General features: G+C 48.6%; 1 protein-coding gene across 1 annotated transcript; it reads right to left on the bottom strand.

Moving 5' to 3' along the window:
* Positions 1–203: 203 nt before the first annotated feature.
* LOC140896909 (BPI fold-containing family B member 4) lies at positions 204–10,707 on the bottom strand. The gene is made up of 14 exons (XM_073309006.2): positions 10,648–10,707; positions 8,449–8,553; positions 7,685–7,828; positions 6,928–6,988; positions 5,663–5,723; positions 4,838–4,929; positions 4,155–4,349; positions 3,805–3,858; positions 2,998–3,168; positions 2,683–2,750; positions 2,463–2,505; positions 1,491–1,554; positions 942–1,018; positions 204–503 (listed from the first exon to the last, which is right to left on the bottom strand). The coding sequence occupies exons 3-14, from the start codon at positions 7,765–7,767 to the stop codon at positions 480–482; spliced, it is 993 nt and encodes a 330-aa protein (XP_073165107.2). The 5' UTR covers positions 7,768–7,828; positions 8,449–8,553; positions 10,648–10,707; the 3' UTR covers positions 204–479.
* Between the last annotated feature and the right edge of the window lie 5,910 nt (positions 10,708–16,617).

A 16,617-nucleotide genomic window follows, 5' to 3' on the forward strand; every position in this document is an offset into this window, starting at 1 on the left:
CTAAAACGCTGTTATGTAGCATTTTGATCACTTTGCTAATTGCCCTCAGAGTATACGTAATCAAATCCTTCATGGTACAGAGGTTATAAAAGAGAAGAATACTTTAGCAGCTCTAGAGACTCGAAAAGCACTGCTCTGCTTGCAGAGAAATCGGAATCTTTTATTAAAACAGTCACACAACAATTACAAAATATATAAGCATTTTCCAAACTCCCCTAAAACTATCAAACCACAGTAAAGAATATTCCACATGTTAATTATCTGAAGCGAACCAGATACATGGTTGATTCCACTAAGTCTAGGCTTTAATCAAAGTAGCAACTGGCGGTACTTGGTTTTTGGAAAGGGCCAAGGTCTTGTTTCAATATTCCAGGTATGAAGAGAAACATTGTTCAGGCCTCTGCAGCCAAGCCAGAGCCAGTTTGTTTTTCAGGTGGGAGAGAGAAAACATAGGGGACTCTCAATCTGGCTTCACTGACTCATGCTGATAACACAAGAAGATCCTAACAAACAAATAATCAAAAGTGTTTAGCTCAATTCCTTATACAAACAAGCAAACAACATTTGTTGGTTTTTTTAATATCGGAGTCTATGCCTTTGCCTGATATTCCTGTCAGTGGAATCCACTGTAATGAACTTTCAGGGCGTTGCAGCAAGACTGACTGGGAAGACCTGACACCGTGGATCCCATTAAGGCCAGTTATGTGGGTCCCTGTAAAAACTCGGTGTCCTGCTCATGTTGAGCAGAGAATCCAGCCAGTTAAGAGAGATGTTACTTTTGAAAAATTGCATTGTCCCTGCTCCAAAGTTGGGCCATATTGAAACTTTTTCTTTTCAAATAACAAACACAATCTTTCTTGTAGTGAACTATTCTGAGAATCTAGGGGAAAGCAGGACTAATGAGATGGGGCAGGAAAATACTGCCTTGTCAAAACACTTACTTCAATGACATCAATATCAGCATTACTAAAGTCGATGTTCATCAGTCTGGGGAGAGGAATGCCTCCTCCTAACACACCTGCAGAGAAGAACAGAAATCAGACTTAGCTTTCCAGGCTAACAGAAATTGGAGTCATTGTTTAATTTCCCTATCTGTTCTCAGCTCACTCAGTTGCAATTACCCTTACTATGTTTTTTTTTAATTAACTCTCCATTCATTCAGATGACTGCAAGCAGAGTTCTGTTGTGAGTCATGTCACCAAGACTTCATTGCTTTTGCAAAATATACTACACTTCTTTTTCTAGCACACTACAAAATAGCAGTCATCCAAATAGATGCACAAAGTCAATTCTGCAATGTTTTATTATTGTGTTTATTCCTTCACTGACAAAATTCAGTCATCTGCCATGGGTCTCACCATCTTTAGCACAAATTAGCTCCAGGAGGTTCTACTGTGTGCAGCTAACATAGATTGAAAATATAAAAACCATTATATTGTGTACAGTCTGGTGCAAATGAGCATCTGAATGAAAAATAAAGCCATCCTTACTGTTCACTGCTGGCAGGAAGGCAACGTCAAAAATCTTGCCAACCAGCAACTCCCAAAGTGAGACCTGCATCAGGGACAGAAGTGATTTAATGGAGATGGTTAGTCATTAAACGATGGAGCAGGATTCAGATTTCAGTTACATGGCGTCAATGTGTCTCTTCTAGATTTAACTACAACAGAGTCTGGCCCAATGCCTACTCCAGAGTCAACGTCCTGTAGCTCAGTCCCTTATTTGTGCTGCAGATTCAGAATCAGAATGCTGCACCTGTCCATGGCTTCTGGAGCCATTGTTTAGTCCGAAATTAATGCCATTCCTTAGATCAATTGGCAGGTAGCGCTAAGTGATTCTTTGCAATTAACCTTCTCTGGAAGCCAAACAAACTTTATCTTCCGTTAAGTTAAGAAATGAAAATCCTGTGATTGCTCCTGAATTTTCCTTCTGTCCTCTCCATTAGAGCGTGATGTGTCTCCCCCAGGGCTGGGGAAGCTAATGAGATGTTTTTAGCACAACTTATGGAGCTCAAAACACCCCTCTTCTCTAAAGAATGAAAGAGAGATGGAAAACGAGGTGAAGACCTTAAGCCTACAGAGCAAACACTGTGAATACAGAACACTTTAATTGTGGAATTAATGTAAGCACTTTTAGTGACCAAAAGTCTTCAGAAATAGCAGTGAATGAATTGAATAAAGGTAATTACTGCCCCACTCACCACTGTCCCAATATATCCCAATGTTAATCACACATTTATCTTAGCCATGTCTTACAAATGGTAATTTACAGTATTTGCGTGAAGATTGCCCTTGGATCATCCCATGAAATAACTCCATCTCCAGAGGCAATAGGATAGAGGGTATAAAACTGACACAGATCTGACATTCTAATCAATCCTTGTATTGCCAGAGCCAATCTTGGTTGGCACTTGGCTTCCTTCAGTGGATTGCACCCAGGGCTGAAGCAACCTATGCGCTTACATCAAATCTGCCAACGGAGGAGGAAGCCAAGGAGAGATGAGTCCTGCAGAGAAAGGAAAAGAGTCAAGTGAATTTAATTTTACCAGCAACTTCCAAACGTGCACAGCTCTAAGAAGGTGCTGTGTGAATTAACACACAGGATCCTCTTTCCTCCCCCTCCCACCCAGTGTCATTCCTGAACAATGAACTAAGGCTAAGACATGATAAAAAGACTTCGTACTTGTCAAGGCTGACATTGATCTTCAGTTTGTTGTTTTCAACAGAAAACTGGGCCAACAAAGCAGCATCCTGCAATTAGAAAACAAAAGCCAGTCAGTCTCAGAAGCTGGCTTTTTCCTGCCTTCATGCAGGGTGGTTGAAAGCAGCCACTCATCTCAAGCGTAGAGCAAAGATGTGCGTGCCCTCAATTTGTGCATCCCATTGCAGAGGAATGAGAGCAGCGGATTTGACCCTGAAGCAACAGTCCATTGACAGAACTCGTGTGACTGCAGAGGGAGTTTCAGTATTTGTGCTGTGGCGAGTTTTCAATACGTACAATATTTAGAACACAGAGGGACTGTTGGGTACCATTGGGCTGGGAAACCAACACTTCCGTGGTAGCAGTGAGTTGTATCAAGCCTTGATTTTTTTTCAAGGTCACCCTGGGAGTTTCAGGGACTGTAACTTTCAGCACCAGAGGCTGTGGCTCGGGGAACTTCTGGTAAACCTGTGGAAATTCAAGAGCATAGGTGTGGAGTTACAGTGAGTAGGATTGTAACACGTAGGCCAGGCTGTATTATGAAATCAGAGTCTGCAGGAATTCCATGCAATGCAGCTAGATTAATTTCAATATATACAGTTAACTGTGAATAAGGTGGCCAGATTCGTTATTGCTTTACTCCAGGTGTAACTCCATTGATTTAAATGGATTCAACCCAGAGTAATGCTGAGATGAATCAGGCATAGTGAATGCATCAACCATTGAAGTCCATGGCTGAACTTAGGGCATCATCTCCTGACCTGCAGATCAGGGCCTGTGACTATCGTGTTAAGACAGATGGGGCAGTTCCATTGAATCCACCTGTCTTAACACCTGTCTTAACAACCCACCAGAACAGTGCAAAGAGGCCATCTCATGAGTCCAGCTCTAGCCCACTGTGTTTACACTTTAGAGTCTGATTTAAAGGCCACTGAAGTCAATGGGATTCCTGCCATTAACTCCAGTGGCCTTTGGATCAGGCCCTTAATAAGCCTGGAAAAGGAAGTGGATCCCTCTATCCCCTCCCCCCATCCCCCCCAAGTGCATTTATGGCCCCCATCACCGGAGTATTTGTTGTAAAATATAACAATAGAGCTCACTCACCGCGGGAACCAGGGCTCCAAGGGTCGATGTTGTTAGTGGAGGGAGCTCAGGAAACTGTGACAAATAAAAAAGAAATAATGCAGTGAACCGTATCCACCCCGCGACCAGTGTTTACCCCTGGCCTTGCTGCATTAACACCACGTCTGGAGCATTAACCAGACTCCCTGCATTTCCCATGTCTCTGCCTGAGTAAGCAGCGTTCCTGGCGATCGATAATTTGCTGCTAAAAGCTTACAACTTGGGTCTGATTTTATATACCCACTGTCCTCCCACATTAGGCTATCATCTCTTCTTAACTCAACAGCTAAAAAAGGTTAGTGGGCTCCCTACGCGGCTGGTTTGATACTCACCATTCCATCAGAGATGTCTATGTTCAGAGCCCCTTGCTTCTGCAGGAGAGATATTACAGAGCCAAGGAAGTTTACAGAGAGTCCAAGCTGGGAGGTGGCGGTGTCTGCCATCGGTGGCATTGGTGGCATGGGGACAGCTTCTGGTTTGCCCAGTGGGTAGTCAATGAGGCCTCCTGCTATGCGGCCAACTACAGTCTGAAAGCCCAGGAGAAAGAGTTACAAACCTTCAGAAATGTTGCACATGGTATTTTTGTTTGATGCTAACTTTAGGTTCATTTGGTTAGGAACTGACATGAAATAATTTCACATTTAACGAACTCTGGAGCAGAATATATTAGGCAGCTGTTCTGTCCTCTCTCCAGAATTTTATTAATTAAAAACAGGAGAGTGTTAACAGCTGGTGTGATATAGGGCCATGAAAGTCAATGGGAATCCTGAGCCATGAAAGTCAATGGGAATTTTCTCCAATGGCTTCAATAGGAAGAGGATCAGAGCACAGAGAGCACCACCTAAAACCGTTGTCAACGGGAGCCTTTCACACAGTGAACAGCTTCCAGTGAATTCACTGCTCAGGGGCTGGTGGGGTCCCCTAGGAAATGCCCCCCAAACTGCAGGAGGATCAGTCACTGCAACAACCTGAAACATCACAGCCCTCGGGTGCAAATGACAAGAACAGGACTTACATTTAAATCTACTTCCAGAAACTGGCCAGTTACTAGCGGAAGGCTTGATACAGTGTACTGGATGCTTCCCAGTACACCCAGGGGCACCAGGGCTGCATTGAAATAGAAAGAAAGCAAGTGATCATCATTTGGGTTTGGATGCGCCTCCTACCTCCTTGCACCACTATCTCCCACAAACATCCCTGAACTCCCAGGTGTTCTGAGCAGCCAACTCAAACACTGTGCGGAGAGTCCCCGAATAGTTCTTGGTACCAGGCAGTACTGTGGATGGAGGCTGGGCTCCTGGCAACCAGTGTTTTCCATTGCTGGAAGTGGAGAAGGACTCCAGCCAGAACAGCCCTGAACACACACCCAGCACTGGAAGAGTCTGGAGCCAGACCCAGAGAAATCCACATCTCAAAAGTGAACAAAAACTGGGACCTTCTGGAAAGAGGACATCCAGATACAATTCCTGATATTATCTTAGAGTAAGTCCTGCCCCCACTTTGGTGAGCGCAGAGGTTCTCTGGCTCGTGGAGAAAGGCTAGGGAAAGGGAGGGATTTGGGGAGCAGAAAGGGGGTGTATCCAGGAGGCACTTCACCATGTGAGGTGGCATTCAGCTATGGGTCTGCCCCCTATATATAGCGTGCAGGATCAGAGCAACGGAGGTCCTTGAAGGTCTCATGTCAAGGTGCAGAGCAGGGTATGGATTTAATGAGCACCTTTTGCCCTGAGGATTCATTTTCTCCTCGGGTCTGTGTATTGTCTGAATTGCCCCGAGGGAAACACGGGGAATGGACTCAGCGCTTGGGGAAAGAGAAGCAATGATACCACCAGAAACTTACAGTTTACAAGGCCCAGCTCATCATTGACGAGGCCGAGGACAACATCGACCACTGGGCACAGCTGTAAGAGTCAACACTTCGGTGAGGCATTCCCAGGAACCGGGCTCACGCTCAAAGTCGGACTGGCAAACGCAACTAACAGCATAGGAACGCATCACGGACGAATCAAAACCCTTTAGTGCAGTGCCTGCGGCCAGACCCTTAGCTGGTGTAAATCTGCGTGAATGAGCTCGCCTGATTTGCATCAGCTGAGGATCTGGCCCCTAGAGCTTGCTTCCCCGTACAAGGAAAGCCACCGTTCATGTTAATTACAGATGGGCCAAAGCTGGAACCTCGAATCCCAAGCCCTGGAGTTCTCAGAAGAAGGGGACAGGGATTCACACCCCCAGACATTAAACTAGCCAGGAAGATTATTAAGAGTTATGAACAGCTCGAGTAAAACTGACTCAGGTATTCTGGCCCAGAATTTCAAAGGGAGGCACAATTGATCCACCCGCCGGATGTGAGCGTGGCCCATCCTGCATCGCCAGACATCCCAAACCAGCACTGCAAGCGCAGACAGGCAGCTAGACATCCCCTTAACAGACTTCTGGGACTTCGTAGGCACCAGGCATGGTGGGCTTAATCCTGCTTCACTGAAGTCAATGGAACAACTGTCACTGACTTGGGCAGGACTGGGGCTGCGGTGCGTGTTTTCACAGGCTCACTCATTGCTTCCTCAGAAACTTTGCCCCTTGGTGTTTCAGGCTCACTCTAAGCTCAGAGTTTTCCAAAGAAGGGATATTTTCAACAGACCTTGTAGATTCTCTGATACATCATTAGTGTAGAATTGGAGCTGGACCCAAACCAAAACTCTGGCCCCAAAGACCCTGAACTTTAAAGGAAGGGTGGTTTTTGAATATAAGCCTAGATCAGGATTGAAACTTTAATAATGGCTTCTGCCTTTATAACGGGCTGAACCAAAACCCTGGATCTAACCTCTAGGGCATATGAAATCTGAATCTGGGTCTGGATCTGAACCCCTTTCTACTGGGGATTTAGTCCCTTCTCCCTTCCTTGTGAATATTAGGGAATCAGAAGGAGAATCAAGGAGCAAATCGAGCTGTTTGGGAAAGGGATACTCTTTGCTTTTCTCACAGATTGTCTAACAGAGGATAATTTTTTGAGAAAGATTAAAATATTTGCTTGTTTAAAGCATTCAAAAGGCATTTTGGAGCATGGCTGTAGTTATGTGAAGCACTCACATACTCTCTTTTTGGACTTACCAATTCGGGAAGCAATCTGTTAAGGACCCGTGCCAATAAATTATCCACAATTGGGAGCAGGCTGAGAAAAATAAAATGAGAGGATGAAAAATGTTGCTGAGGAATAAAAATATCTTGTTGAACAACAGAACTATGGATTAATAGTACCCACTGAGTACCGGTGTGGACCTCTGGAAGTAACAGCCCTGCCAATAAGACAGCAGCATAAAGCAGTTAAGTGCTTCGTGGAAGTTTTGATTTTGAATGCTGTGATGAACCAAATTCTCATCCCATGGAAGCGAATGAGAGGTTTGCCACTGAGCTGTATGGGCTATGGTTTAACCTTTTTAAAGTATTCACGTCTTTAAAAGAAATCACCTTGTCCCAGGAGGGGACTGTGCTGTGTATGTGAAATGTTGTGAATCTCAGAACACACACACTGGTAAAAGAATCCAAGAACAGAATAGGAAATATAGACGTATTTCCTTATGGAATAACTGGAGCATCACACACACCACCCTGCGGTAACTCTGGTAAGTGCCGACTTTTCAGTAACGACCACTGTACTGTAAATGCATATTGAGTAACCCCCAAATAATATTGGTTTTGATTACCACAATGGCCACTATCACACATGCAAATTAGGCACAAAAATGTAAACACATTTTAATACATGCAGCTGCATTTGCAGTTCAGAAGATATGGCCCTGAAGGTCATCAGTGCATGTTCATAATAGCATCAGCACTATGGTCAGTTTAAAATCCTTTTCACACCTACCCTCTAAGGAGTCTGATTTTAATACCATTGAGAAGGGTATTGCAGCTCTCAACCACCAGCTTGGGGTAGCCTGTGCCGTCCATGGTCAGTCTGGCTTTTGAGGTGATGTTCACTTCCACGGCAATGTCAAGCAAACCTAGGAGGCTGTACAGGGCGACGAGAGCAGTGTCAGGACAAAGGGTCTCCTCCAAGTGGAGAAGGATGGACTCTGTCCCCCACCAGTGGCTGCCTCCTGAGACAGGGTTTGGTTGTGTCCAGCTGCACAGAAGCCTCCATCCTTTCACCCTCGCACAGGGACGGACGCTGAAACCTGTTAATGCTTGGATACGATGGGAAAGACAGGGGCTCGCTAACTAAAATGGGGAGTGAGGGTAGCACCATGGGCCCACCTCCTCCCCAGGATAGCTGGCCAGGGTAGCGGGGAGTGCACCCCCACAGTCCTTAACATTGTGATGAAGTTGCCATGGCAGAGTATGCTGCTCCCATACTCTGAGGCCAAACTCTGGCTGAGTCTGAGGGTTCCTCCTGCCTGCTGCATCAACGCCCATCCCACGTCCCTCTGCTTCTACTTCACTTCACAGGAGTTAGAGTCTGCGCCCCTTGTGTCATTCAGTGACTTGTGTTTGACTGCCCTCAAAGCTGACGCTTCCATCAGGAATGATTCCCCCACCCCCGAGTCGGGGCTAGAGAATGCCCAGCGTGGGTGATGATTTTACCAGCTGTCCAGAGTGAATGAGACACTTCCAAAAGAGTATCCTACTCACCTCTTACCATTGATTGCTACTCTAGTATATAAGTCCAGGCGGACTCCAATCCCTGGTAGGAGCCTCACAGATACTTTGGGGAGTGTTAGTTCCACAATTCTCAACCTGCGGGATGCAAAGAGTGATCGTGAGCAAGTGAACTGACTGGGGGGGGCTGAGTCTCAAGAAACTACTTAGAAATGTAGCATACAAATGGTGTCTTCTGACATCCTTTAAAGATCATTTGATCTAAGGCATAACTGTTTCCAAACTGTTTAAAGATACATTGCTCTAGGTTACGTTAGCACTTTCTCTAAAACAAGGACCTCAAGTGGTTAAACAAGGTTTTAAATGATGGCCTCGGTGCATAGCAAAATCATGTAATCAGAATAATTTAAAAATTTAAAAATGCCTCCACTGAAGGAATGTAAGTGACAATGGAGACAGAGCCTTAAGGAACCAAATTCTCTCAAAAACTGGCTCCCAATGTACACGTCTCTCAAATGACCATGGAAACCTTGCAAACCAGGTGATAATTGGATAGAAAAATTATACCCAGTAGTTCAATGTAGCTCTTGCATTTGTGCATGCCTATTTGCTTCCTGCCTTCGGCTGGTAGGGGTCACAGAAGTACTGAGATGCTCTTCAATATACAATATTGGACAGGTGATGTTACTGCTGTATTTTTGACCCTTCCAGAAGCAGTGGAAATCTTTTGGGATTTCTAGCCCAATTTCTAAGCCAGAGAGGTTTCAACTCTGAACCTCCGAGAGTTTACCTACTGCTCCTGAGCTGTATTACGTGACTGCCTGTGACAGTGCAGCGGGCTCATTGCCAGGTCCGTGCAGAGATCTTTTCAGTGCGTTCCTTACCCTGTGAGCCCCTGGACGGTGCTGAGCAAACCTCCTTCCCCGAGGATACCAAGTAGACCTTCATCACCCAGCAGACCTCCTTTTCCTAGCAATCCTCCAGCAGCACCATTGGGGAGACTCCCTCCAGGAACGTAACCGCCAGCTACAGGTAGGCCTCCGCCATAAGCATTGCCACCACCTCCAAGGAGACCTCCACCACCCCCTCCGCCAAGCAAGCCACCTGTAATCCCGCCAAGCAGCCCACCACCACCACCCCCTCCACCAAGCAAACCACCAGTAACCCCGCTAAGTAGCCCTCCTCCACCGCCACCTCCACCAAGCAAGCCCCCAAGTGGGCCGCCACCGCCACCACCACCAAGGAGACCTCCTAGCAGGCCTCCACCTGCATCTGGACCTCCACTGCCGAGTGGCACGTCTCTGACTGCGCCTTGGAGGGCGTTGCCTTGTATCAGCGAGCCTGTGACAGCTGGAAACATTGCACAAGGTAAGTATTCGACAAATGGGAATCTGGCTTCTTTTGTACCCTCTGGCTGCTTTATTTTATCAAGGGAGATGTCAGGCCACCTATATCCCCCTGAGCTCAAACCCTGGATGAAGCCAACTAATGAATTTTAGTTCTGACTTCTGAATATTCTCCGTAAGCATGGTTATAACCATTGCTTTGACAACACATTAGAATTCCTCATTGCTGTCATCATCATGTCAGCGAAGGGAAGTCTGGACCATGTCGGCACTACGGGGATGGGCAGCAGCAGAAAGACCTCTCTGAGAAAGACAGAGAAGGTGAATTGGCCTACGGCCTGGATAAGCAGAATATAATTTCTTGCACAGTAACAATAATCATGCACCTGGCACGCGTCCCAACTGCGTGGCCTCACTCTGTGCATCCCCGTGGCCTGCACCTGGTAGGGGCCAGCTTCAAAGCAGGTACAGGAAAAGGCTTAGCAGGTAGCTATTGCTGCCACTGGATAACTCTTGGGGCGCAGCGAGTGGCTGAGGCAGCCGGGTCTCGCATGGGCAGCCCTTGACTGCGCCGATGTCAGCAAGCCCGTCTGCGTATTGCTCTCCATGGCTGGGGTGGGTCAGCTGGGTACTATCCTCCCCATAGGAGCACGTGAGCCAGGATACATGTAACCAGGCTTTTGGACATATCTGCCTACTTCACTCATGTCTAATTTTCATAGGTATTGGCTGCCAAACAAGCCTGGTGGTTTTTCCCTTGCCAGACATTTTCCTGCTCTAACAGGCCTTACTGCTTTTTGTTTGCACAATAGCTTCAGCACCTCCGACGACTGCAATTTATTCCTATTTCCATCTGTACCCCAAAGGTGACGTTCCGTTGACTTACCATCACCTATCACGCCGTTACCAACCCTGAGGACAGCGTCTGACGCAGGCTGGCTGAGAGCTGGTGCAGGCTGGTTTAAAGCAGGTGTCAGCAGACCACAGAAGATGGCAATGCCCCAGCCCTTTAGCATCTTGCCGTCTGCGCCCTGGTGAGAACATGTCTGGTTAGCAATATGCCACATAGTAAAAGGGGAAGAAACAAAGCTGCACCATGAAGAGAACAAGAGTCCCAGGGAAATTCAGGACAGGAAAGTGGAGTAATAGATCATACACATGAGCTAGAAAAGAGAGGGAAAGGAGTAAGGGGCTGAATTCTGCTCCCCATGGGGCCTGATCTAAATCCCACTAAAGTCAATGGGAAGATTGCATTAACCATAATTGTCTGATGTTTTTTACCAAAATATGGCATACTTGCACCAGGATTACAAAAGAAATTTAAATATAAATAGCAAAAGTTCTTCACAGCGGTATTGTAGGGACCATGAGTACAGTGAAACAGTGATGAGCTGACAAAATCTTAACAATCGGTTCCCTATAAAAAGTTCTGATGTAAGGGATGTGCCCCAGTATGTATTTTTTGTACCCACAGGGTTACCATACGTCCGTATTTTCCCGGGAGGAATTTTTAAACTTTAAAAAATTTTAAAAATGTAAAAATTCCTCCCGGACGGTGATTTAAGAACCAAAAAGCCTGACCTGTCCGGGAAAATACGGGTGTGTGTTAACCCTGCCTAAAGTTCTTTGTTAAAAAGATGGGCCTGAGCTAGAAATGAGCTCCGTTTCCCATGTGTGGGGCCCCGTCACGCCCTGGGGGTGTGCTAGGGTGACCTGATGTCCCAATTTTATAGGGACAGTCCTGGTTTTGGGGTCTTTTTCTTATATTGGCTCCTATTACCGCCCACCCCTGTCCTGATTTTTCACACTTGCTGTCTGGTCACCCTCAGGTGTGCACATGTGTGGGTCCCAACTGCTGCATGACCCCCTCATTGAAGCAGGTGTGCAGGGTTACTGCCCTGGGAACTGCAGGGCACCGGGGACGTGGGGCCAGCTGCAGACAGGGGCGTGGGGCAGGGCTAGCTGGAGGCAGGGAGTGCGGGGCTGGCTGCAGACAGGGGGTGTGGCAGGGACTGGGGGGCTGGCTGGAGGCAGGGGCTGGCTGCAGGCAGGGCAGGGGGTGCAGGGGCTGGCTGCAGGCAGGGGGTGCGGGGCTGGCTGCGGGCAGGACAGGGGGTGGCTGGAGGCAGGGGGTGCGGGGCTGGCTGCGGGCAGGGCAGGGGGTGGCTGGAGGCAGGGGGTGTGGGGGTGGCTGCGGGCAGGGCAGGGGGTGCGGGGGTGGCTGCGGGCAGGGTGGGGGCTGGCTGCGGGCAGGGCAGGGGGTGGCTGGAGGCAGGGGGTGTGGGGGTGGCTGCAGGCAGGGCAGGGGGTGCAGGGCTGGCTGCGGGCAGGGTGGGGGCTGGCTGCAGGCAGGGGCTGGCTGCGGGCAGGGGGTGCAGGGCTGGCTGCGGGCAGGGTGGGGGCTGGCTGCAGGCAGGGGCTGGCTGCGGGCAGGGCAGGGGGTGCGGGGCTGGCTGCGGGCAGGGTGGGGGGCGCTCACGGGCAGAGCGGCTCGGAGCAGCCCAGGCCCAGCAGAGCAGCTGGGGACCCACCGGGGAGCCCCAGGGCCATGGGAGCAGCCGCAGCTCCAGGGCTCGTGCCCAGGGCCAGGCAGCAGCCCACATGGCTCCCGCAGCGCCCCCAGCGGCCGGAGGAGGAATTACATCACTTCCCGGCCGGAGCCCATCAAAGCCTCAGTACCCCTTGCAGGGAAGCGAGTTAACAACCGGTTCTAAAACGGCTTCAAAATGTAACCGCCGGGTCATGCGAACTGGTGCGAACCGGCTCCAGCTCCCCACTGCAGTGACATCATTACAGCTGTGCTCTCCAAAGACTAAGAGCGCCCTATAGCGGCCTCATTCCTCTCTTTACCTGACTTTATCCTGAGTTTTAAAGGCGTTGTTATTCTTGCTTTGCTTAGCTCGTGATCAGCCAGCGGTTCGGTAGCTGTCCATAGCAGCCTTGTTCTCGCTGTGCTCCGCGTTTGAACATCTAGGACAGGAAGGTCTTATATAGCAGGGCTCTGCTGTGGCAAGGAAGAAAGCAGCCTAAATGGTAAACGGTGGGATAATGGCTTGAGTGTCAAAAAGATGTTTGTGGTTTTGATGGATTCCAATATAAATAACTGTTTGGAAATCTGGAAAAGCTATTAAGCAACAGGTATCAGATACAGCCCAGGTTAATCAGCCAGTGCGGGCACTCAGCATTCCAAGGGCTAAGGCACACGTCTCCAAGCGCACACCGGTCATTTGCTAATACGATGGGTTTCCGGCTCCCACAAGCCTGATTCTGCAAACTCTTGCTCATGTTACTAGCACACAAAAGGGCGACAGACGGGGTTGGATCCAACAGCCATTCCGAATTCAAACACAGCGTGATCTTTGCAGCACGGGACTCACCTAGCTCAGCTGAGATCTCACTGGAGGCCAGAACTTTCAGCTGAGACTGCGGGGAGTAAGGCACCTGCACCCATGTCTGCGTACATAGATACGTGGCCTGGTCCTCACAAATGCTCCTGTTGACCTGCGACAATCAGACCCTACTGAAAACCAGGCCACTGATTTAGGTGCCAAAATGTAGATTTTGGTGCCCAGCTTTAGAACCCACTTTTGTGACTGCACCACACAAAATTGCCCACTAGCCATCTCTATGTACATATGTGTGTGCATATCCCAGAGTCTGGGATGCAACTGTGGCCATTATTTATTTGTTTAGATTTATAAGCATCTCAGATGATCAGTGCCCAGTCCGTTCACTGGATGCTATTCCATCGTTTTAAACGTACAATACCATCTTCCACCGAACATCCCACTCTAATGACCACCGCTGAATTGCACATGCAAATTAGAGATGCAATTGCACATTCAATTCTGCAAAATTGGATCTCAATGGCTCAGAGATAATGTCAACGCCAGGATTAGATGAATGAGCTCTAAGCATGTGTCTACCCTGCAATTAAAATCCTGCAGCTGACCTGTGCCAGCTAACTCGAGCTAAGGGGCTGTTTAAGTGTGCTGTAGACATTTGGGCTTGGTTGGAGGGTCCCAGAACAGCTACACTGCAATTAAAGAACTCCTTAGTCCAAGCCCCACGAGCCTGAGTCAGCAGGCATGGGCCAGCCACGGGTGTCAAATTGCAGTGTAGACATTCCCTGAGTGCCCAAAGCAGGTTCAGCCCACCAGGGCACAGCTTCCTCTCAGGCCAATGTCACTGATCACTCACTGCCTGCTTTTCGTGTCTTGGTTATCTGTCATGCACAATTCATGTCAGAGAAACAAATGAAATCACTCACAAACAAGACACTAAGTCCCCTGATAACCTGCCCATGATGAGCCCAGCAGAACACCACGTGGTGCTGAAAGCCAGCTCTGAATCACAGAACAATGGCTTTTGGCGCCTGCACTGGGAACAGTCTCTGGGAAAGAGCTGAGGGAGGTTTATGTCCTTAAAGTTTCAGCCTGAAAAGTGTTTCCTGAAGATTATCAGCACAGTTTCTACAGCCTCCATCGTGTTACTGATAGAACTGATGCTTGCAACAGACACTGACAAGTCCCTACCCAGTGAGAAATTGAGATTTAACATCAGCTACAGGCTTAAATTGCCATCAGCTCATAACGATGCTTTTGTCCTAGTCGCCTGAACGGTTAATACCTTCGAGATAAAATCTTTTGTTAGATCCCAGCTTGAGTGGTCAAGTATGTCGCACAAGAAGGGAAACTATGTTTTCAAACCAAGTAAACAGGTCATCAAATCAGCTTATCCATATCAGACTCTTTGTATATATTTACCACCTTCATGGCCTCCCATTAAGTGCAGCTCTGGGAAATGCCAGTGGATGTTGTTACAAGAGCAAATATTTTAAGTAATGGGCCATCTTCCCATATCTCACCCACAGAAAAAGGAACTTCTCTTCACTGATACTCTCAGTTCTGCTTATAGGCCACCTCTGGAAATCGCTGGCAGATTTTCTACGTTTAAGGGCACGCGGTGCTCTGAACTTTTGTCAACAGCTGCCATCATTGCTTGTGCAAAGTAGGCAATTGTGCATGCAAATTGCCAACCAGTAATGGGCAAGCAGTGAGCAAATTACTGGCCAGAGTGGTTGTGAAATCTGAATCATAATTCAATTCAGAGTCGATCGTGCTTTTTTTGCTGGTGTTGCTTCCCCATAAACATTCGTGTGACTGGGTTTTGACCCTCCGTGTCACTGAAGCCCCATCAAGGTGGTGCAGGAGGGAAGGGATGAGCCACACAGGGAAGGTGCTACACCCTGTTGGCCCGCTGGAGTGCAATTCCACAGTGGACTCTAACCGATCCATGTGGAAGGGAAGTTTGGTTTGGGGTGGACAGAGGAGGAGGCCATGTTTGTGCAGATGCCTTGACTCCCTGCGGAAGGGATACAAGGGGGCCACTGGAGTCCAACACGTGGGCCAGAGCCCCGCCCATGCAGGGAGGATGTGGCGGCCCTGCTGCTTTCACAGATGCTTTATTCTGTCCCTCAAGGTGCATTTAGTGTCCTGCACAAAGGCCAATCGCTCAGGTTTGGGCTGGGAGGATGAATTGCTCTCTCAAAGATGCCGTAATCAGAGGGTAGGCCCCTGGGAGCTGGAGAGGGCAGGCTGGGATATTGAGCTCCAAGGGGGCTGGGGGATAGGCCGCGGCGGCGTTCAGATGCTCATTTCGGGAATGGTTTTTACTGCCAGTGGAAAAGTGCAACTGCCTCTGTTCCTGCCCAGGACAGACGGTCTCTCAGCTCTCCGGCTCGCAGACCAGAGATCTAGTGTCCTTCTGGAAACAGATTTCTGGTGAAAGCCAAGGAGTTTGCCAGCCACAGAGGGAGGAATTTCCAGCCAGATGATTTAGCAAATGGGCCACTTCCCTGTACAGGGTTTTCTCCAAAGCCCTACTGAGCGGCAGCCTGACTACCTCTCATTTCCCCCCGGCCCACCACTCCATAGGTCTCTGCGGCAACACAGACGTTAACAGTTCAGGGCCAGATCCTCTGCTGGTGTAAACTGGCATAAGCTTGAGAGACATCAATGGCACTATGCAACGTACATCAGCAGAGGCTCTGGCCCATGGGCACTACTTCTGTACATCTCCAATGATCCCCCAGGTGTTGAGCCGGTGCCTTACCTGGTGTAAATCTGAGTAGCTCCATTGAGTTCAGCGGCTCTGTGCCGATGTTACCGGCCTGTTCTCTCCCCAGCTGCTCCCCGTAATAGCTGGGAGACAAACGAGAAGTTGCCCGTGTTCAGTTTGCACAACACGCGTATTCAACTGGACCTGTGACATCCGGCTTGTGAAGAGGGCGTTTTGAATAGTACCTGGCTCAATGTACCAGGGGAAGGACGTCATCTAGGGCCATAGTAACCCCTCGTATAAGTGGAGCAACTCCACAAACCCAGCTGCTACCATTAGCTCTGAATATGCCCCCCCTCCCCCCTCCCGTATACATGGCCGTGTCCATAATAGACACGTACCAGATAAACGCAGCCAACAGAAGCTCAAGGAATGAAGCTTCTACTTCTACAGAGAGTGAAAGAGGAATAATTAATAAATGGCTTATGGCCTCGTTTTCAGAGGTGCGGAGCGTGTGCAGCTCCCACAGACGTCGATAAGACCCTTGAAAATCAGGCCATTGGGGGTTAACCTCCTCAGACATTTCTCGAAGCTCTGCCTAGATCTGCTGCTGGGGAGCATGCAGCATGAGCGTCCTGCTCAGGTATTAGGTACAGTGACCTCATCTGGCCCTGTGTGGGGAGCACATCTCCCGGCCTTGCAGATAAGGAGCTTCCTTCAGACAGTCTCTTTGAAATGCCAGGCAGACTCAGTGCTCCTCAGCCAGGCAGAGGGGCAAGCCAGAAACCTCCCTTTC

Source organism: Lepidochelys kempii, chromosome 13 (assembly GCF_965140285.1).
Source record: "Lepidochelys kempii isolate rLepKem1 chromosome 13, rLepKem1.hap1, whole genome shotgun sequence".
In the NCBI taxonomy this organism is placed as follows: domain Eukaryota; kingdom Metazoa; phylum Chordata; order Testudines; family Cheloniidae; genus Lepidochelys; species Lepidochelys kempii.

Coding starts and splice junctions, on each gene's coding strand:
- LOC140896909 (XM_073309006.2), bottom strand. CDS start 7,767: ATGGACGGCACAGGCTACCCCAAGCTGGTGGTTGAGAGCTGCAATACC. Junction 3,859..4,154: donor TAGACATCTCTGATGGAATG/GTGAGTATCAAA, acceptor TATTTGTCACAG/TTTCCTGAGCTCCCTCCACT. Junction 1,019..1,490: donor CTTCCTGCCAGCAGTGAACA/GTAAGGATGGCT, acceptor TCTTCTCTGCAG/GTGTGTTAGGAGGAGGCATT.